Source organism: Orcinus orca, chromosome 2 (assembly GCF_937001465.1).
Source record: "Orcinus orca chromosome 2, mOrcOrc1.1, whole genome shotgun sequence".
Lineage (NCBI taxonomy): Eukaryota > Metazoa > Chordata > Mammalia > Artiodactyla > Delphinidae > Orcinus > Orcinus orca.
Window position 1 is genome coordinate 15,694,370 of NC_064560.1, and position 22,862 is coordinate 15,717,231.

The following is a 22,862-nucleotide window of genomic DNA, read 5'->3' on the forward strand; positions in this document are numbered from 1 at the left end:
ACTGGAGTTTATAGCCAGAGAGTTTATAAAAAGAAATTACTGGCTCAGAACTTTCAGTTCTTGGTTTAAGGCTTGGTCAGAGATTCAGGATGTTGCTGCGATGGCCCTAAAGGGATTTCTTTTTGCCTGTAGGCACGAGGTTGATGTAGGCAAAAATCAGACACAGAGTTTGACTTAACAGATTGCAGGATTATAACAGAGGGTTGAAATCAAAGCTGGCAAGCAAGGTTTTTTAAGTGACATTTGGCACACTGTCTGGGAAGAAGTTCTATCATTAGAATCAGAATGGCACGTTTAGAAAATTCATACAAACACAAGTGATCCAAACAATAAAATCAAACGTTTGGTACCAAATGCTGAGATCAGTCAGCATTTAAAAGCAGATAATACAAATCACTCTAAATATTTTAAACAGAAAGTAATTTCACAGAGAGACTTACATATCTAAAAAACTGTTGAAAGAGTTGGAGAAGCGATGTACAGTGAGTTCCCACAGGAGTGACTCCCGTAATTGACTCCCCAAGAGACCAACTGCCGATACAGAGATCACAGAACATTGTTCTTGGTGACAGGTGGAAAATTAGAGACCTTCTAAGAGTAACTAGGGACAAGCCAACATCCAAATAAACATCATAATTACATATCATGTAACAACTGAAAATAATAAGTTCCTTTATTAAGAAATACATTTTGGCTGCTGTTCCAAACCACAAGATGACAGTGACAAAGTGAGAGTTTTTTCCCCTCTCACTTACTAGGGTGAGCTGAACAACCATGGGTGGATGTCCTAGCTCTTTGGTGTTTGGGAGACCAGACTCCTTCTATTTGTTGGGTGCTAAAGAGGCAATTACTCAACCTCATGAACTAAGATCACAACCATATTCCAGCCTGTGGGGAGAAGAGATGGAAAATGGAGGGAATGTCTCTTCTTTTTAATTGTACAACCTATAGGGTGCATGTAGTATCTGTTCAGATTTCACTGGCTAAAATTTAGTCACATGGTCTATACCCACTGAAAGGAAAACTGAGAAATAAAGGGGTTTTTTTTCCGAATTAAAGATGGGTTGATAAGAGTATAAGGTCAACATATAAAAGGCAATTATATTTGCATATACCAGTAACAAAAACAAAGAGAAAATGAAATATTAAGAGACTAGTTTTGAAAATCATTTGCCTTTAGCATTTAAAATATTATATAATAATGCTCCTTCCATAAAAACTATAAAACATTACTGAGGAAAATTAAAGATTACCTAAATATATGTGTTTATCCTTACCATATACAAGGTTAATATTTTAAAAATCAATTGCTTTTCTATATTACAGCAGCAAAAAGAAAACAAAAATTTAAAGATATCACTTACAAAAATTATAATTTTCAAAAGCATAAAAAATATTAAATACCCTTACCATAAATTATAATACATTATTGAATATTTCAACCTACGGAAATAACATGTTTTTCCATTTATTGCAGCAGTGAAATGTTCAGCCATGTGCCTATCTAAATATAGGTATATCTTACATACTACAAGAAAAAAAATGGGTATTTCAGAACAAACAGCAGACTACCACAGCTTCAGGCTTGGGTGACTCATTAAAAAATGACACCTTGTTTAGACAGAAGAACTTACTTTTATATAGTTAACTTGTATAATCATCCTACTGTAGTAAAGCTATATGAAAGAATAAACTTTAATAAAAATTCATTAGTTGCTTACCAAATAAAGAGAATTTAAAAATTGATATTATGCCAATATTAACTAATATGAATTATAATTAACAATATGCAACATTATTAACACTTTATTATTACGACTTTATACTAAAACATTCTAAGATTTGTAAATAAGACATGATGATGTCACTTATTTAAATCTTATTCAGCAGCTTCTCCCTCATAAGTAATGAGGGAGAGACTGCTGGACAAATATTTATAAAACAGCTTATCAAAATTAATTTTATTATTTTTTTCTTTTCTTTACTGAGGTATATTTGATGTACAATATTACATAAATTTCAGGTGTACAACATAGCGATTCACAAGTTTTAAAGCTTATATTCTATTTATAGTAATTATAAGATATTGGCTATATTTTCTGTGTTGTACAATATATCCTTGTAGCTTATTTATTTTAAAAATAGTAGTTTGTACCTCTTAATCCCCATCCCTATCTTGCCCCTTCCCCCTAACCTCTCCCCACTGATAACCACTAGTTTTTTCTCTATGTCTGTGAGTCTTCTTCTTTTTTGTTAGATTCACTAGTTTGTTTTATTTTTTAAATACACACACACACACAGAGACATAACAAGATGAAATTTTGCCATTTACAATGGCATGGATGGACTTGGAGGGCATTATGCTAAGTGAAATGAGTCAGATAGAGAAAGACAAATACTGTGTGACATCACTTATATGTGGAATCTTAAAAATAAAACAATAAATAAAACCATAGCTAATTTTAAATACTCTAAAAATGTTGCCTAGCATTTTCAGGAATGTTCTTTATACAAATTGTAGAGAACTTTATATAATATCTGTTCTATTATATCTGAAATTAGAAGAAGGACAATTTATAAACTATAGTTATCACTAGCAATAGAGAGATTTCGGACATAAGAAAGAGGAAGGCTGAGCAGGCACCCTGCTACCATAGTGAGGAAATTTTAGTTCTCCTTGGGACAAATATATAAAAAAGCAGAAGGATTCCAGAAAAAAAAAATGTATTGTACTAAAGGAGAAAGGAGAGGCTCTAGAATTACTTAGGCTATTATTATTACATCCATGAACACAAGATGAGTATTTTTTCAACAGACGTAGGCAGCACAAAAGAAATACAGCTTTCAGACTTTATAAGTCCCAGTCCATTTCTGCCAATTCAAATCTGAACCCTCACAAGTCCAAGTGCTGTCCAAACGTATCTCCCATCATGTCCCCTTGAAAACTTCAAGTATAGCTCCTTCCTACATACCGTTAGTAATGTATTTCTAAAATTCAGACGTTCTGTTTTGAAATGTTATATCCATAGCCAATTTCCCATTATTTAAGTGTGAAAAATTATAATGTATGACACATCTACCCATCTAACCCCAACTAAGTTCTAAAAATGCAAATGAAACACAGAGGAACACCAATAAAGGTATTATGTTTATCCCTACATTTATAAAAGCCATAAATTCTTTCAAGCCAGTGATGTCTATCATTTTGATTAGCTGGTGTTTTGAGTCTTCCTTAGACTAACATTACATGTTTACATGAACAAACTTAGTAGTGAATCCTTCAGTGAGATAAGAGCTCTTTAATTATTTTTTAAATCTACGTCTTCGAAGCCAGCTCTTTTGTGAGTAAATTCTTTGAAGGGAATAGGAGGGGCAGAGGAGGTCTGAACCTCTGCTTTAAGCAATGAATGGAACATGATGAAGGAAAACTAGCAAGTATACAACATGCTTTTAAGAAATTTCAACTTATGCACACTTTAATTACATAATCTCTTCAGCAGGGAAGAGGACTTGCTGAAAAAAGGGAGATAACATTTACTAAACACTGACTGTATGCCAATGGTTGTTTAAAACATACTATACATGATCTCAATTATCTTTCAAATCACTCAGAAATAGATTCCAATAGCCCCATTTTTATAGATAAGAAATATAGATAAATAGGTAAGAGACAAGAGAGAGGTTAGTAGATCAGGTGACATTTCATGGGCAGTAAGCAGTACAAAAGTCCAAATTCATCTCTTTAAACCTCAAACACATGCACTTTGCACTAAACATTGTGTACAGGGTTCACTAAATTATAAAGCTGAGTACAGTCAGCCAGATTTCCCTAACTCAGGACTCTGAGTTGCTATGTCAGCATTCTCATCAGTAGAATGGATAAATGAATAAATTACTGCCAAGTATTTCAGGGAAATCCTTGACCTCAAAGAGAAGCTAATCCATTCAGCCCCCATTGCCTTACATACATTTTCTTAAACAAAAGTTGATTCCCATGTTATATCCCAAAATATAATTGCTGTATAACTCACATTTGGAAATTACTATGGGGATTTAAAATACACATGCACATGTCCCACACGAAGTAAGACTTCATCCCTGTCCTTATTATACTGAAACTTTTTATTAAATATCTGCCAATAACACAGAGAATACGATAGTGGCTGAATCTGCATATGGACATTTAGGAGAGGAATCTTGGTTATCTTTTTCTTATTAAAATTCTTTAAACAATTATTTTTATCCATCATCATTTAGCAATTAACAAAATTGCCATCAAAATACGCTCTTACATGTAACTTCTCGAGACTCAATAATAACTTAAAATTACTTTTGCTAAAAAAACTCTGGGTCTTATTTGACTGATTAGAATCACTGATTCCAGATTCAGTTCAATTGCATCTTCCTAAATATATATGTTTTGCCTCCTCTTGTCTTTTCTATTTTAACCTGTCCTTGACGATGTTGTTAGCCTACGTACATGAATACAGGTGAAAAGTGTGCATGAATTAAAGTCACTTCCAAAAGTTTAATGGATGTAGCCACTGCTTGTGGAACACAATGCCATTTAGCCTTCTTTAATCTGTGAAAGTCCCAAGTTAAGTGTTTTTGCAGTAATGAGAAACTGAGAAACATTAAACATTTCAAAGATACACACACATCAGTCACGACAAATCAAAAATACTGAATTAGAGATGTTTTCAATAAATGATAAGATTGAGTGATTACAATGTAATATAAAATAATTATATGTTTGTGATCTCTGCAAGAAAGAAAATTTTGCTAACACAAATGGTAGAAATATATCCTTAATAAAATGCAAATAATGGAGGCTTACACTCAAATGCCTACTCTGTCTAAGGAATACTGGTAAAGATGCCCAAAGTATAGGATAATGTAAAATGATATGATTCTTATTGAATAAATGCCTACCGTATACCAGACATGAGACTAGGTAAATTATGTAGGTGATTACCTCTTTTTATTTTTAAGAGTCTAAGAACCTAAGAAATAGGTCCTCTCTGCTTTATAGATGAGGAAATTGAGTCTCAGAGAAGTTGTACAACATATAGCTAGTAAGAAGAAAGTCTGAAATTAGTACCTAGTCCACTAGAACATGGTACCTGTGCTTTCCCATTTAGCCTGGGAGTATATTTTTTTGCTTCTATTCAAATAAGAATACAACTGCAATTCTTGAGAATTCACAAATTTTACCCTGACTAATGGAACCCCATTGTCAGGGACAGACATGAAAGTGCCCTACAGTATTCACTTCACCTCCTGTGCTGTCCACTGGGGTAGCCACTAGCCACGAGAGGCTACTGAACAATCAAAATGTGGCTAGTCCAAATTGAGATGGGCTGCAGGTATAAAATGCACACTGGATTTAAAGACTTAATATGAAAACAAGAATATAAAATAACTCATTATTATCTTACATTGCTTTTGTGTTAAAATGATAATATTTTGGGTATACTGAGTTAATGCAAATATATTCTAAAAATTAACTTCACTTTTTTTAAACATAAATACTAGCAAATGTAAAATTACACATGTGGCTTACATTTGCGGCTTGTATTATACTTCTGCTAAACGTCGGTGTTATTCCTGAATTCTCTTCCACCAACTTTCATTAAGATCAATAAAAATCAGTTTGGCTTTTCCTTTTTATTTGTTCAGGATACCCCGCCAGGTATATTTAAATACATATATACTTACATACACAAGTGTATACATATATACACTTATATACATATATGTACACATACATACTGCCTTCCTTTAAAATGTCAAAGACTCCAAAAAGAGTCCTCTGAACTCACGATGCAGTCATAGTTCTTCTGAATCATTTCACAGTTTGAGTCTGAAAATGCTTAGCTTTTCACTTCTACCAAGAGAAAGGCATATACTTTGAATTTCTGGAGGTACATAAAGGTACGTAGAGTAGTTTTTAGGAATGTTAACTCCATAAGCATTTTTTTTATTTGCTGCATTTGAATGTAAGCGTCACAGCTGAGATAGCTATGAAAACATTAAATTATTTCACCTCAATTTTCAGAACGCTCCTGATAATATAAATAATGGCAATTGGTTTTTTCAGTTCATTGTTTTTTTGTTTTTGTTTTTTTTTGGCTTAGATTCTTTCTACTGCAGCCATCCCTACCAGTTATCATACCTCCTATGAATGAATACTGTATCTCTTTTGGGCTCACTTTGTATTCTTTCATTCTTTTTTGTATGCTTGTTTTCTAAGACCATTCAATATCCTTTCAGTGTATGTTCATTTTGAGGGAAAAAATTGATATTCAAGGTGGTCCCAGTGTAGTTCCCATTTCAAACCCAGTTTAGCTTTATAAAGGAAATTATCTGAGATACTTCTACACAAGGTCCTGCTTCAGTCAAACTACCCGCCCACATCCACCTCCAAGGTTTGCATGACACAATCTCTGCTCTGCCTTGTGCCTTAGGGCCTGCCCACAGTGCTCTCCCCACCTCATTCATTATATGGTCCGACTGTGCTCACACTTGGTCTCCCTGTGCCGCAAAGAGTTTCCCTTCTATGAGCTCCAAGTGTGTTTTCAAACTCCTGCCCATCCTGTGCAGAAGTCTCAAATTAGCTCCCTCCACTGGATGTTTTATCTTCTTTACATCCTCATAAAGTTTTATATATTTTTCCTGGCACTTTATTATATCCAACCTAATATTAGAGTTATTTGAGATGTTTTTCCCATTCTCCATTACCATGTTGAGATATTCTTAAGAGCAGAGATTCTCTTATTTTCTATTCATCAAAATTTTTAATAAACACCTAAAATAGCAAAAGGATATACAAATTACTCTAGCAATATATGCCCTTAATTTTATAATTAATATATAATTTATACCACTTTGTATATATTTTTAAATTTTCCTTTTGGAAGCTTTTTTTAAGAAACTTTATTCCAGATTTCACAGATTTAAAAATTTTAAATTCCCAATGAGATTGGTTTGTTCCTCTGACATCCCACTTAGTAATTGTTCGCTAAAGTTTAATGTGGTTCAACATAAAACTTTTGCTCCCTCACTACTTGGATGCTATGAGATTACTTTTTATTATGATCAAAAATTTCTTATTTAAAAGGCCAGACCTGTACAAGAGCTAGCATAGCTGCCAACAAACCTCCTACACAGAATGAAAGGTGAAGGTTTTCTCAAGAAAATAGATTAGGGGTGGAGTCAAGTTGGCACACTAGGAGGATGCGGAATTCACATCTCCTCACAACTAGGGCACCTACCAGGCACCAGTGGGGGACCACGGACACCTAAGGGGACAGGAGGAAGCCCCAGTGACCAGGTAGGATGTGGGGTATGGGGGGAGTGAAGGGGGAGGAAAAGTGGAGGCAGGTGCCCCTGAGGGGTGGCTGGGGGAGAGGAAGGGATCCCATGCCCAAAGGGGGAAATTGGGGAACCGCTGGGAGAGCAGAGGATCAAAAGAGAGCATGGCCAGGTTCCCCTGCCCACTTGGGCCCCCAGGAACCTGCTGAGATCCCGGGACTGATCCTCTGCCCACTGAGGCCCCCTCCAGCCACGCAGGTCCTGAGGGAGTGGGAGGGAGGGAAGTGGGGAGTAAAAGTAAAGGCCGGACCTCTGGGATCAGCACGCTTGAGGGGCAGCAAGGGAGGGTAGGAGTTCCTACACCCAGCGGAACTCACCCACGGTTAGAGGTAGAAGGGTGACGGGGAGACCCTGGTGGAGACGGTGGGGGAGGGGCGCAAAGGAACAGAAGGGAACACGGCCAGTGCTTTCCTTGTCCACTTAGGCACCGGGGAGCCTGTTGGGTTCCTGGGCCTAAACCTCTGCCCTCGGAGCCTCCCTCCTGCCACGTAGAGTCCAAGCCCTGACCCTACACCCCCACCTAGGGCCCCACCTCTACACTTGGAGATCCCCTCCAATGCACTGGGCCTAAACCCCACCCACATACCCTCACCCAGCACCTTATCTCCAAACTCCAGAACTCCACACTCCAGAGGTACTCCTTTCGACATGCTGCCTCTCCCCTTCTATATAGGTACTAAGCAGAGGACCCGCCACATACTTGAACGTCGCTCCCCCACCTGCCTAGGTCCCGCCCCACCCTAAACCATGCCCCTGCCTAAGTTCCAGCCCCACTTAAACTCCGCCCCCACAGCCAAGGGTTTTTTAATTTTTTTTTCCCCTCTTTTAGATTGGAGTTCTGTTTTACCTTGTAGATTCATTCTTATTGATTCTTTTATATTTTTATTTTTCCTAATAAATCTTTTATTTTTCTATTTTGTTTTATTCTTTATACTTCGTTATTGTCTGTCCTTTTGGCTTATTACCCACCCCCTTTTTTGAAATTTTTAAAAATTTTTTATATTTTCTGTTGTGGATTTATTGTACCTTGTTGCAGTTATTTCCATTACAGTGTTATTTTTCCTAATATATTTTTTATCTAATTTTATTTTATTTTTTATTCTTTGATATTGTACTGCTCCTTTTTTTCTTTCTCCTTCATTGTTTTTTTTTTTTTTTTTTACTGTGCCACACAGCTTGCAGGATTTTGGTTCCCAGGCCAGAGGCTGGACCGGAACACCTATGGTGGGAGCTGTGAGTCCAAAATGCTGGACTAAAAGAGAAACTCAGACCCAAGGGAATATTAATCAGAGTGAGGCCTCCTGGAGGTCCTCATCTCAGCACCAAGAACAGGCTCTATCCAACTGCCTGCAAACTCCAGTGCTGGACGTCTCAGGCCAAACAACAAGTAAGAGAGGAATACAGCATCACCCATCAAAGGAAAAAAAAAAAGAGACAAAATAATATGTTACAGAAGAAGGAGCAAGGTAAAAATCTACAAAACCAAATAAATGAAGAAGAAATAGGCAACCTACCTGAAAAAGAATTGAGAGTAATGATAGTAAAGACGATCCAAAATTGCAGAAATAGAATGGAGAAAATAAAAGAAACATTTAAAAAAGATCTAGAAGAACTAAAGAACAAACAGTGATGAACAACACAGCTGCTGAAATTAAAAATACTCTAGAAGAAATCAATAGCAGAATAAATGAGGAAGAAGAACAGATAAGTGACCTGGAAGATAAAATAGTGGAAATAACTACCACAGAGCACAATAAATAAAAAAGAATGAAAAGAATTGAGGACAGTCTCAGAGACATATGGGACAACATTAAATGAACCAATATTCAAATTATATGGTCCAGAAGGAGAAGAGAAAAAGAAAGGGTATGAGAAAATATTTGAAGAGATTATAGTTGAAAACTTCCCTAACATGGGAAGAAAGGAAATAGTGAATCAAGTCCAGGAAGCACAGAGAATCGCATATAGGATAAATCCAAAGAGAAACATGCCAAGACACATATTAATCAAACTATCAAAAATTAAACACAAAGAAAAAATACTAAAGGCAGCAAGGGAAAAGCAACAAATAACATACAAGGGAATCCCCATAAGATTAACAACTGAACTTTCAGCAGAAACTCTGCAAGACAGAAGGGAGTGGCAGGACATATTTAAAGTGATGAAAGGGAAAAACCTACAACCAAGGTTACTCTACCCAGCAAGGATCTCATTCAGATTCGATGGAGAAATTAAAACCTTTAGAGACAAGCAAAAGTTAAGATAATTCAGCACCACCAAACCACCTTTATAACAAATGCTAAAGGAACTTCTCTAGGCAGGAAACACAAGGGAAGGAACAGACCTACAAAAACAAACACAAAACAATTAAGAAAACGGTAATAGAACATAGATATTGATAATTACCTTAAATGTAAATGGATTAAATGCTCCAACCAAAAGACACAGACTGACTGAATGGATACAAAAGCAAACCCATATATGTGCTGTCTGCAAGAGATGCACTTCAGACCTAGGGACACAAAAAGACTGAAAGTGAAGGGATGGAAAAAGATTATCCATGCAAATGGAAATCAAAAGAAAGCTGGAGTAGCAATTCTCATATCAGACAAAATAGACTTTACAAGAGACAAAGAAGGACACTACATAATGATCAAGGGATCAATCCAAGAAGATGATATAACAACTGTAAATATTTATGCACCCAACATAGGGGCACCTCAATACATAAGACAAATGCTAACAGCCATAAAAGAGGAAATTGACAGTAACACAGATATAGTAGGGGACTTTAACATCCCACTTTCACCAATGGACAGGTCATCCAAAATGAAAATAAATAAGGAAACACAAGCTTTAAATGACACATTAAACAAGATGGACTTAATTGATATTTATAGGACATTCCATCCAAAAAACAACAGAATACACATTCTTCTCAAGTGCTCATGGAACATTCTCCAGGATAGATCATATCTTGGGTCACAAATGAAGCCTTGGTAAATTTAAGAAAATTGGAATCATATCAAGTATCTTTTCTGACCACAATGCTATGAGACTAGATATCAATTACAGGATAAAATCTGGAAAAATACAAGCACATGGAGGCTAAACAATACACTACTAAATAACCAAAAGATCACTGAAGAAATCAATGAGGAAATCAAAAAATACCTAGAGACAAAAGACAATGAAAACACGATGGCCTAAAACCTATGGGATGCAGCAAAAGCAGTTCTAAGAGGGAAGTTTAATGCAATACAATCCTACCTCAAGTAAAAAACATCTCAAAAAACCAACCTAACCTTAAACCTAAAGCAATTAGAAGAAGAAGAACAAAAAACCGCAAAGTTAGCAGAAGGAAAGAAACCATAAAGGTCAGATCAGAAATAAATGAAAAAGAAATGAAGCAAATGACAGCAAAGATCAATAAAACTAAACGCTGGTTTTTTGAGATGATAAACAAAATTGATAAAACATTAGCCAGACTCATCAAGACAAAAAGGGAGAAGACTCAAATCAACAGAATTAGAAATGAAAAAGGAGAAGTAACAATTGACACGGCAGAAATACAAAGGATCGTGAGAGATTACTACAAGCAACTATATGCCAATAAAATGGACAACCTGGAAGAAATGGACAAATTCTTAGAAATGCACAACCTTCCGATATGGAACCAGGAAGAAATAGAAAATATGAACAGACCAATCACAAGCACTGAAATGGAAACTGTAATTAAAAATCTTCCAACAAACAAAAGCCCAGGACCAGATGGCTTCACATGCAAATTCTATCAAACATTTAGAGAAGAGTTAACACCTCTCCTTCTCAAACTCTTCCAATATATAGCAGAGGGAGGAACACACCCAAACTCATTCTATGAGGCAACCATCACTCTGATACCAAAACCAGACTAAGATGTCACAATGAAAGAAAACTACAGGCCAATATCACTGAAGAACATAGATGCAAAAATCCTCAACAAAATACTAGCAAGGAGAATCCAACAGCACATTAAAAGGATCATACACCATGATCAAGTGGGCTTATCCCAGGAATGCAAGGATTCTTCAATATACTCAAATCAATGAATGCGATATACTATATTAACAAATAGAAGGCTAAAAACCATATGATAATCTCAATAGATGCAGAAAAAGCTTTCGACAAAGATCAACACCCGTTTACGATAAAAAGTTTCTAGAAAGTAGGCATAGAGGGAACTTACCTCAACATAATAAAGGCCATATATGACAAACCCACAGCCAACATCATTCGCAATGGTGAAAAACCGAAGTCATTTCCTCTAAGATCAGAAACAAGACAAGATTGCCCGCTCTCAACACTATTATTCACCATAGTTTTGCAAGTTTTAGCAACAACAATCAGAAGAGAAAAAGAAATAAAAGGAATCCAAATTGGAAAAGAAGTTATACTGTCAGTGTTTGCAGATGATATGATACTATACATAGAGAATCCTAAAGACACCACCAGAAAACTACTAGAGCTAATCAATGAATTTGGTAGAGTAGCAGGATACAAAATTAATGCACAGAAATCTCTTGCATTCCTATACACTAATGATGAAAAATCTGAAACAGAAATTAAGTAAACGCTCCCATTTACCACTGCAACAAAAAGAGTAAAATACCTAGGAGTAAACCTACTTAAGGAGAAAAAAGACCTGTATGTATACAGAAAACTATAAGACACTGATGAAAGAAATTAAAGATGATACAAACAGATGGAGAGATATACCATGTTCTTGGATTGGCAGAATCAACACTATGAAAATGACTATACTACCCAAAGCAATCTACAGATTCAGCACAATCGCTATCAAACTACCAATGGCATTTTTCACAGAAATAGAACAAAATCTTTCACAATTTGTATGGAAACACAAAAGACCCCTAATAGCCAAAGCAATCTTGAAAAAGAAAAATGGAGCTGGAGGTATCAGCCTCCTTGACTTCAAGCTCTACTACAAAGCTACAGTAATCAAGACAGTATGGTACTGGCACAAAAACAGAAATATAGATCAGTGGAATAGGATAGAAAGCCCAGAGATAAACCCATGCACATATGGTCACCTTATCTTTGATAAAGGAGGCAAGAGTATATACAATGGAGAAAAGAAAGCCTCTTCAATAAGTGGTACTGGGAAAACTGGACAGCTACATGTAAAAGAATGAAATTAGAACACTTCCTAACACCATACACAAAAATAAACTCAAAATGGATTAAAGACCTAAATGTAAGGCCATACACTATCAAACTCTTAGAGGAAAACATAAGCAGAACACTCCATGACATAAATCACAGCAAGATCCTTTTCGACCCACATCCTAGAGAAATAGAAATAAATACAAAAATAAACAAATGGGACCTAATGAAACTTAAAAGCTTTTGCACAGCAAAGGAAACCATAAACAAGATGAAAAGACAACCCTCAGAATGGGAGAAAATATTGGCAAATGAAGCAACTGACAAAGGATTAATCTCCAAAATTCACAAGGAGCTCATGTAGCTCAATATCAAGAAACAAACAACCCAATCCAAAAATGGGCAGAACACCTAAAGAGACATTTCTCCAAAGAAGATATACAGACTGCCAACAAATACATGAAAGAATGCTCAACATCATTAATCATTAGAGAAATGCAAATCAATACTACAACAAGGTATCACCTCACACCAGTCAGAATGGCCATCATCAAAATATCTACAAACAGTAAAGGCAGGAGAGGGTGTGAAGAGAAGGGAACCCTCTTGCACTGTTGGTGGGAATGTAAATTGATACAGCCGCTACAGAGAACAGTAAGGAAATTCCTTAAAAACTAAAAATAGAGCTACCATATGACCCAGCCATCCCACTACTGGGCATATACCCTGAGAAAACCATAATTCAAAAAGTGTCATGTACCACAATGTTCATTGCAGCTCTATTTACAATAGCCAGGACATGGAAGCAACCTAGGTGTCCATCGACAGATGAATGGATAAAGAAGATGTGGCACATATATACAATGGAATATTACTCAGCCATAAAAAGAAATTAAATTGAGTTATTTGTAGCCATGCGGATGGACCTAGAGTCTGTCATACAGAGTGAAGTAACTCAGAAAGAGAAAAACAAATACTGTATGCTAACACATATATATGGAGTTTTAAAAAATGGTTCTGATGAACCCAGGGGCAGTTCTGGAATAAAGACACAGATACGGAGACTGGACTTGAGGACACGGGGTGGGGGAAGGTAAGCTGGTACGAAGTGAAAGAGCAACATTTATACATTTATAAATTTATACATTACATTTATACATGTATATAAATTTGTACATTATACAATGACCTTTATACATTACCAAATGTAAAATAGATAACTAGTGGGAAGCAGCTGCATAGCACAGGGAGATCAGTTCGGTGCTTTGTGACCACCTAGAGGGGTGGGATAAGGAGGGTGGGAGGGAGACTCAAAAGGGAGGGGATATGAGGATATACATTTGCATATAACTGATTCACTTTGTTATACAGCAGAAACTAACACAACATTGTACAGCAATTATACTCCAATAAAGATGTTAAAAAAGAAAAAGAAAGTAGATTAGTCTGAGGTATCTGAAATTCTTTTACATTAAATTCACATAAGTATACTTACCCCTCAACAGAGTCTTGAAATGTTTCTTTTCCTCTGTACTATTCCATATAATGCTGGCAACATCAGGCAAGGAGCCTGGCTTAACTATGTGTCAATGGGAAAATATTTATCTAGAAACCTACTCTTAACCAAATTAAAACACTCCCTTTAAAATGTATGAGGAAGTTATGGCAGAAATGGCAGTGTTCCCCATTCCACCCACCATGTTAAAAATCAGTACAAACAAATTAGGTCATTCTTCTTAAAGCACTTCTGTTTTTGTTAGTTACAAGATATAATTTATATACAAAATGAATGGCACTTTTATTTTCTACTCCAAACTCATGGCTTAAATATTAATATATGCCATATTATCAACTGATAAAATTTGTTTTTTGCCACACCATGCAGCATGTGGGAGCTTAGTTCCCAGGCGAGGGATCGAACCCATGGCCCCTACATTGAGAGTGCAGAGTCTTAACCACTGGACCTCCAGGGAAGTCCCCAAATTTGTTCTTTTGTCATTGTAACACTATATACTGCATTTTCATCTCATCCTCTAATATTTTATATGAATTAATGCTACTTGCTATTTCCACTTCTTACAATATTGTCACTGTATGTATAATATTGGACATCTACCAATAATCTAATTATTTAGACAAATTACCCCTAAATTTTTAGGTGAATGGATGGACATATTCAATCATCTAAACTATTTAAATATATAAACTCAACATTCAAAGGAATAAAGTATTGGTCTAAAAAGAATAAAGTAAATAACATAATCACAGTAACATCTAATTAAAATTGAGTAAGTCTGTTCTTGATGTTCTTATATTGTATTAAGAGTGAATCAATATTTACTAAGGACTGAATTATGAATCAGACTGAAAACAAAGGAGTCTTAGTTTATTGATCTAAGAAGAAATTGACTAAACTAGGAACTGGGGAACGGGTAAATATACCAAAGCTTGGAGAAATGTTGGAAGACAAGTTTATGAGTAAAGCCTTGAAAGATAACATTTTAGGTTCAAAAAGATTTTTCTTTATGAAAACAATGATTTACTAGGTGTTTATGTCACTTCTTTTCCATTTCCTTCCTTCCCACCTACCACTCTGCAAAAGCACCACAGAAACAAATTAAAATGTACCTGCTGGAAGAGGCACTGTGAGTTCTTCTTTCATGGAGTGATGGAATGATAGACAGTTCTTTGTAAGCACAATGTCATCCAGTGCAATATCTCCATGGTGGCCTTTCCCAACTCTGCCTTCAAATTTGAGTTGGAAGTCCTCATCACCAGACAGGGATAATTCTTCCCGCTGCCAGAAATTGCCTTGTTCTACAGTGAGGTTAAGTAGGACCTTCGTTTGGTTTGAGACTGACACCTGGATCAAAGTGAGCGCTCCAATGCCATGTCCATACATGTGATAATGAAAAATTATCTGTAACCAAGAATCAGAATAGTATATATAATTAGTACAATTAATTTCATCTTATTTTCAGTTATATCATATTGTCCTCTCCTTTCTTAACAGATTCCTGAAGGAAAATTAGATCTGTATGTTCTACTGCTCTGTGAGTGCTCTACCAATGAATGAAGTTAGGCCAGCCTTAAATCATATGTTGCAAAACATGGAAAATAGTACAATAAGGATCAAATAGAAACTTAGTTGAAAAATGAGCAGAGTTCACTTCCTTTCTGTGACTTATAAAAGTAGGATTCCTCCACAAACTCTTAAGATCCACTGTCAAAGGAATAAAAATATCATTAAAAAGTGATGTATTATATAGAAAGACTTTTCATGATTAAGAAATATCAGGTACTAAAGAAAATCATTTCTAATCTCATGAAACTTAAATCATTTTCTTCAAAATAGCAGAGTACTTTATTGCTTATTCTACCACATCCTTGCACTTGAAACACATTTTCAGTTCTACAAGCTCCTCAGGGCTGTACTATACATAGCAAAACCACCAGAATAGCGATTTCTAAATTTTACTTGAAACGCTTTAGAAGAGCAGACTTGAGAGTTGTACCCCCAAGTAAAAATTAATGTAAGTATTTCCAGGGATTAACATTTCAATGTTTCAAAGATGTAGTTTACCAGATTTTTAGTGATTGTTACGCAGATGGAGAAAGTCAGGGGACATTCTAGGAGGAAGAATATGAGTTAGGAACAACAGGGACTGAGAGTGTTTTTAAGCTTTTGTCTTGTCTTTTTTATGAATGAGGGAAAAGAGTAATGGTGGGTGATCTTCACACAGGAAAATCACATTTTGGAAAGACTAGCACTCACGGATATTATATTCTAGAGAAAGAAAAATGAATGTGTTTAAAGGGTAAAGAATGTGATTAGACAACATATGCAATGCATACTTCAAAGAGCACCAAGAAGAGCTAAGCCATGTAAATAACTCTATGCAAATTTCCTAGCTGATGAATAATACCTGAATTTCAGGTATTATTCTATGATCCAAAAATGTTTCTTCTATTGATTAATCCATTACTGTTGGAAAACATGAGCTCTATGACCACTTTGGCTTGTTTGGGGAGGACCTAATCACAGGGCAACATGAGTGAATAAAAATCTCTTAAGTATTAAATTCTTCTAAGGAGGCATTTTCACTGGAAATTTCAGTTACTCAGAGTTTTGATCTCTACCCTCATCAATCTATGTCTGCATCCCTTCCTGCCTCCCACCCATCCCTCAAAAGGAAGAAAAATCTCCAATTTGATTTTTTCTCCCTGAAGTTTTCCACAAGGTCAAGCGACAGAAAGGATTTTCATGAAATTATGGAAGGTCACTCTGCTTACCTGATAAACAAATGTTTATATATGAGAGACCCAATCATTCCCAGCATGACCTTTCCTTACTTCTTTGTATTCAATCTATATCATAAATATTCATAAAATGAACCATTCATCATTAATTTTTTGACATTTCTCCTAGGCATACTTCATTATTCTCACACAGGTGTTTAAAACAGTGGGAACTATAGTGCTGGGACCAGGGAAAAACAGAGATGAATGAGATCCTTAGTAACTACAGTATGAAAAAAAAAATCCTTTGAACATTCTTAGAGGAAGTCTGAAAAGAAAAGCTAAGGAGTCTGTTTTTGATGTCTTTCAAATTACTCAATATTTTCTTGAAAATAAACCCCAGCATACCAGATTTTATATATGTTGAGTCTATATCTATAAATCTATATACCCATATTCTGAAATTTGTAAATTAGTTCTAGTCTTAAAAGCTGATTAAAAATTAAACATGAAATATATACAATTTCAGTTTGACTATTTTGCTTTTCTAAAACTCAATATTTGCCAAACTAATTAAATAAAGTTTAATATAATTGTGTATGATTCATTACATCCATTCTGGACTGCTGACTGATTTACATCTTTAAAACTCTGAGAGTGTCACTTTCTTGCAGAAAATCTATGAAATTTGCCTGAAGAGAGAAGAGATATGTGATTATTCCCTGAGAATTAAACTATGAAATCAATTTAAGATGACACAGGAAAGCTCCTAACACAAACTAAAGGTTTAACATGTCTTAAGACTGGGGAAATGGTAGGATGTAAAGGATGGTCAGTATAAAACAGAGGAACAAACATCTGTGATAAGTACAGGTACAGCTGGGGAGCCTTCGAGCAAAGATTTAATATGTCCCCTTCTGAGGTTAGGGCTGTCTATTGAGGAGACAGGTACACAAGAATATTACAATTTGAAGATAATAAAGGTTTAAATCATGTTATTGTCTCCCAGCCTGATTCTTTGATTGGCTAGCAACTTTCTGAATATCATTTGTTTTCCTTTCAGTGTTCAGACATTGGGGAATACACCAGTCAGAATACATGTGTTCAGAGCTTATGGAGATTGCATTTCTTGCTGTAAATATAAATAAATGGCAAATTTATTCACGCATTAATCTCTTACAAGCAAGATTCTGTGAAGTCATCTCTGAGTGCTTAATTTATATGTAAAGATAACTTTAGCCCCTAGCCTAGCTGACTCAAATCCTTTGGGGAATAAAAATAGACAATCATGCAAACAATAAATAGTGAAGGTCCTTGCAAATGCATAGTCATCATATGAAGATCCATACAACTCTATTTATACTTTAAACACTCTTATGTTTTCTTCAAATTTCCACAGCATAATGGCCAAACCATTTTTTATTCCTGCCCCTAGAAATTCTACTTTTTAAAGGGTCAATTTCAGTCTTTCCTTTTCCATGAAGACATCTTCAACCATTTGATCATGGTGCCAACTATGACGCATATTAGTTCTTGGAAATATTTAACTTTATACTATTTTTCATTGTCTAATTCTCTTTCTTATGGTGAAATTCCCATAATTCCAATAAGTACCAAGTCCCCTGAGTGGACACAACTGATATTTCACTTCTTTTGTTCTACCCGTGGTTATGGATAATAAGCATGACATTTTCCAATGGTTTCCAAAATTCCTTATCTATGGAACTTATCCACAGGATAAATTCTTCCAACAGCTCTAATGGTCCTTCCCTTTCACCCTTACTTCACTTTCTACCTCCCTCACATATTCCAAGTTGAATACGTTCAAACTCATTTGTTGGTCTGGTGCTGGCCGTTTCATTTTCTGTACTTAACTCCATCAGAAGTTGTTCATAATATTTCTGGTTTTTTCCCCATACCTTGCAGTTTTTGCTTCTTCTGCTTATGACTGGGCTTGAAATTCTGGCTGCTCTCATGGGCTGCTGCGGGAACAAGCTCTTTATAAAGATGTAATGACCAGATGAATTTCGCAAGGTGTGATCAGCAGCCGGCTGTGTGCCTGAGGCAGGGATGCCGCTGGCCTTCAGATTCCAGTCAAAGTCATCATCCTGTTCCTGCTCCCAGGCACAAAGATCAAACTCAAAATCACAGCAGCCACTGGAGGTACCTGGAAAACATTTTCCAATTTATGGTGGAGAGAAAAAGGAAATTAGTAGATAAAGCATGCAATCACAAATTACAGTAATCTTAGTAAACACACTCATGTTTCAGGGTCTTTGAACTTGCTACTCTCTCTGCCTGGATCCTTTCGCAAATGGCCTGTCCACTCACTTCTATCAGATCTGTATTTGAGCATCACCTTCTCAGTGGGTCCTCATTTATCAGTGTACGTAAAATCTCCTATCCTCAACTCTGTCCTGCTTCACTGTTTGGTTTTATTTTGGGCACTTTTCTAACACATTATATGTTTTACCGACTTATTTTTTGTCTTCCCCCACTCCTCACTCATCAGAATGCATGTGTTATGAAGGAGAGAATTTGCTCAGTTTTGTTGTTATATTCCCAGTGCCTGGCAAATAATTGCTCAATTTGCTGAATAAATAAATGAACTTTTAAAAAAGAAAAAAAATACAGTAATCTTATGTAGCTTTTTTTTTTTTTTTTTTTGCGGTACGCGGGCCTCTCCCTGTTGTGGCCTCTCCTGTTGCAGAGCACAGGCTCCGGACGCGCAGGCTCAGCGGCCATGGCTCACGGGCCTAGCTGCTCCATGGCATGCGGGATCTTCCTGGACCGGGGCACGAACCCGTGTTCCCTGCATCGGCAGGCAGACTCTCAACCACTGCGCCACCAGGGAAGCCCTTATGTAGCTTTTATATATAGAATGGATAAACAAGGTCCTACTCTATAGCACAGAGAACTATATTCAATATCCTGTGATAAACTATAATGGAAAAGAATATAAAAAAGAATGTATATATATGTATAATGGAATCACTTTGCTGTACAGCAGTAATTAACACAACATTGTAAATCATCAATACTTCAATTAAAAAAATTGAAAAAATTGCAGTAATCCTGCCACATCATGTAATTTAGAGACCTTACAATATTATCCTGACAGCAACATTAGAATAGAATAGTTTGTTACACACAGCTATTTCCATGGCTCATTTAAGTTTATTTCTTCAATAGTCTGGTCCCTGTGTCAAAATCCATGAGAAAATATTCCAGCATTACACACATTTCCTCCTGCAAACACCTATTTGGTCAATGTAATTTATTTCTTCTCTCTTCTCATCTTTGCTTCTCAGATCTTGGTAGGCAATTTAGGACGTTTATTATTCTGCAACACAGTTTAGCTGGGAAATACTTCCTAAAGCAAAAGTTATTAATCATTGTAATTATTTTTTAAAACATAGACTTATTTTAGAGATAAGAAAATTGTGAAACAGAAAAGGTTAAAACTAATGATTTAATTTATTATAATAAGTTGCAGAAATTAAATATGTTGAGTTACATTAAATATCAACTATCTCCCAGGTATTTTAAAAATATTTTATTATTAACATTGCTTAAGTTTTTCTTCCATTTCCAGGATAGTAAGAATTCTAAGTCCAACTATGTCCTTATTGATTTTCTGCTTGCTGGATCTATCCATTTCTGATAGAGGGGTGTGAAAAATCTCCAACTATGATAGTGGATTCATCTCTTTTCTTTGCAGTTCTAGAAGTTTTTTATGTCACACAGGTTGACATTCTGTTGTTAGGTACATACACGTTAGGGATTGTCATGTCTTCTTAGAAAAGTGACCTCTTTACTGTTGTGTAATGCCCTTATTTATCCCTGATAATGTTCATTGCTTTGAAGTCTGTTCTGTCTGAAATTAAAATAGCTATTCCTGCTTTCTTTCGATTCATGTAAGCATGGTATATATTTCTGCATACGTTTACCTTTAACCTATAAATATCTTTATATTCAAAGTGGGTTTTTTGTAGACAACATGTAGTTGGGTCCTATTTTCTATTCAATTGTTAATTCAGTTTTTAAATTACATTTGAAACTTCTTTTGAAAATTTACTCTGTCCTAAAATAGACTGTAATTCCTACAGGCTCTTTTAGTTCAGAATGCTAAAGTTCTCCTAAGTATCCTCTCAAAGGACTGGGAAGTAAATCTCACTAAAATAATAATGAACCCCAACTCACCACCTTGTTTATAATCTGAACTCTTATCTTGGTTAAGAATATAAAATGAAGTAACTAATTCAGTTGCCCTTATGTTGGAAAACTTAGCAGCCCATGAGGACCAGATTTCCATACAGACCAGCATCTAGAAAGGCCATTTGTATAAGGAAATGGTGTGTGTTGCTGAAAAACAGATTTGTTAAAAAAAAAATCATACAAATACTGCTATATGAATCTCTATAGTGTAAACCATATTTTTGCTTTTGATATTTACTATAGTTTTGAAGATATATTTCCTTGGAAAGTTTAATTCTAAAATACCAGTGGAGGAAAACACAGCAAGCAGGGCCTAAGTGGTTTGAATTACACATCACTATGGTAAGAGGGAGCAACTTATAACTTCATTTTCTACTATTTCCCACAGGTGCCATGCGAGACAAGTAGCAAATAGTCTTCTGTGCAGATTCCAATTCCTGGCATTTCATGGAGCAATTAATGCCCGTGCCAGACAGGTGTGCCGTCAGGAAGAAAATGATCCCTTTGTCTACAGCTGTATCATCAATCAAACCAGTTTCTCCCTTTCCAAATGCTATAATTTTTCCATCGATCAATATCTTTATAAGTATAAAAATGTTTCATTTAAAACAGACATAATTTTGAAAGAACACAATCTAATGCCTTTTAAGATCTTACCATCAAATTTTTAAAAGATATCATTCTATTCATTTATTCATTTCATATAAAATTTTTATTTATTTTTTAAATTGATATATAGTTTCTGTAAAAGAGTGTATAGGTGTAAAATATAGTGATTCACAATTTTTAAGTTATACTCCATTTATAGTTATTATAAAATATTGGCTGGGGCTTCCCTGGTGGCGCAGTGGATCTTTGCTACCACCCTTTGCAATTCCTATCATCTGGAACCTTCTTTACTATTCTTTATTTAAGCAACTCCCTATTCATTCTTCATAGATATAATCAACACAAGGCTAACTAAAAAAATAAAAACTAAAGTATTAAAATTCTTAAGATGTGTGAATGTTATCTTATGCAAAAAAATGACACAACATTGTGATAATTTACTCATAATTAGAGTACTGTGGTATTTGATGAATATTTAATTCCCATGTTTATGGGAAACTTTGAGAATTTAAACCATCCAATGAGAGGGATACTAGATAATAGAGGCCTTGAACTGTGCATATAAAATACTACTAAAGGATTCTAAGAATATATATATTGACATCCTAACTATGAACATGAGAAAGGGGAATGTGAAAAAACGTGCAGAATCAATGGCACCTGTTTCTAAATCTTAAAGTTGTATTATTATGAAGAACTACAAGTAGTAAGAAATATTATCATCAAAAACTCATACTGAAAAAAGATGGAAATGTAGATTCAATATTAGGAAAATCATTATATCAAGGGGTGCCTGACAGTTGAAAAGGCTTTTTATGTGAGACAGAGTATTCTCTCCTATGAAAGTGTTCAAACAGCAATCAGGTTATTTTTCCTTTCCCACCTCCATTGTCTGCCAGATCAGAGAAGTTATAGAAATGATTCTTTGATTGGTTGGTGACTCAGTTACCAATTCAATCAACAGCAATTCAGTAGATGTGATTCATCAATAAACATGTCTTAGTGGAGTTCTCTCATATATTAATAGACTGTGATAAGTGCTAGGATATAGATAAAAAATTTACGATCAACTGTAACTGAGTAAAAGTGAATCCTTCACAGAAGTCTTAGTGTTAGATCCCTGTTTCAAAGAGCATGGAGTAACTTCTTTTTTTCTCTCTAACTCTATGATTCTTTGATTTTATGGTTCAATAACTTGAACTTTATATCATATTTTGACAAGTTGTTTATATTGTATTTATAAAAAGGTTAGTAGC

General features: G+C 35.3%; 1 protein-coding gene across 1 annotated transcript in view; it reads right to left on the minus strand.

Moving 5' to 3' along the window:
- MALRD1 (MAM and LDL receptor class A domain containing 1) overlaps nucleotides 1-22,862 on the minus strand; it is a 589,021-nt gene that overhangs the window by 316,908 nt on the left and 249,251 nt on the right. Inside the window, exons 24-25 of the mRNA XM_049705518.1 lie at nucleotides 18,699-18,946; nucleotides 15,169-15,460 (exon numbers count right to left, since the gene is read on the minus strand). Coding sequence (XP_049561475.1) covers nucleotides 15,169-15,460; nucleotides 18,699-18,946 — 540 coding nt within the window. The remainder of the gene's footprint in view (nucleotides 1-15,168; nucleotides 15,461-18,698; nucleotides 18,947-22,862) is intronic.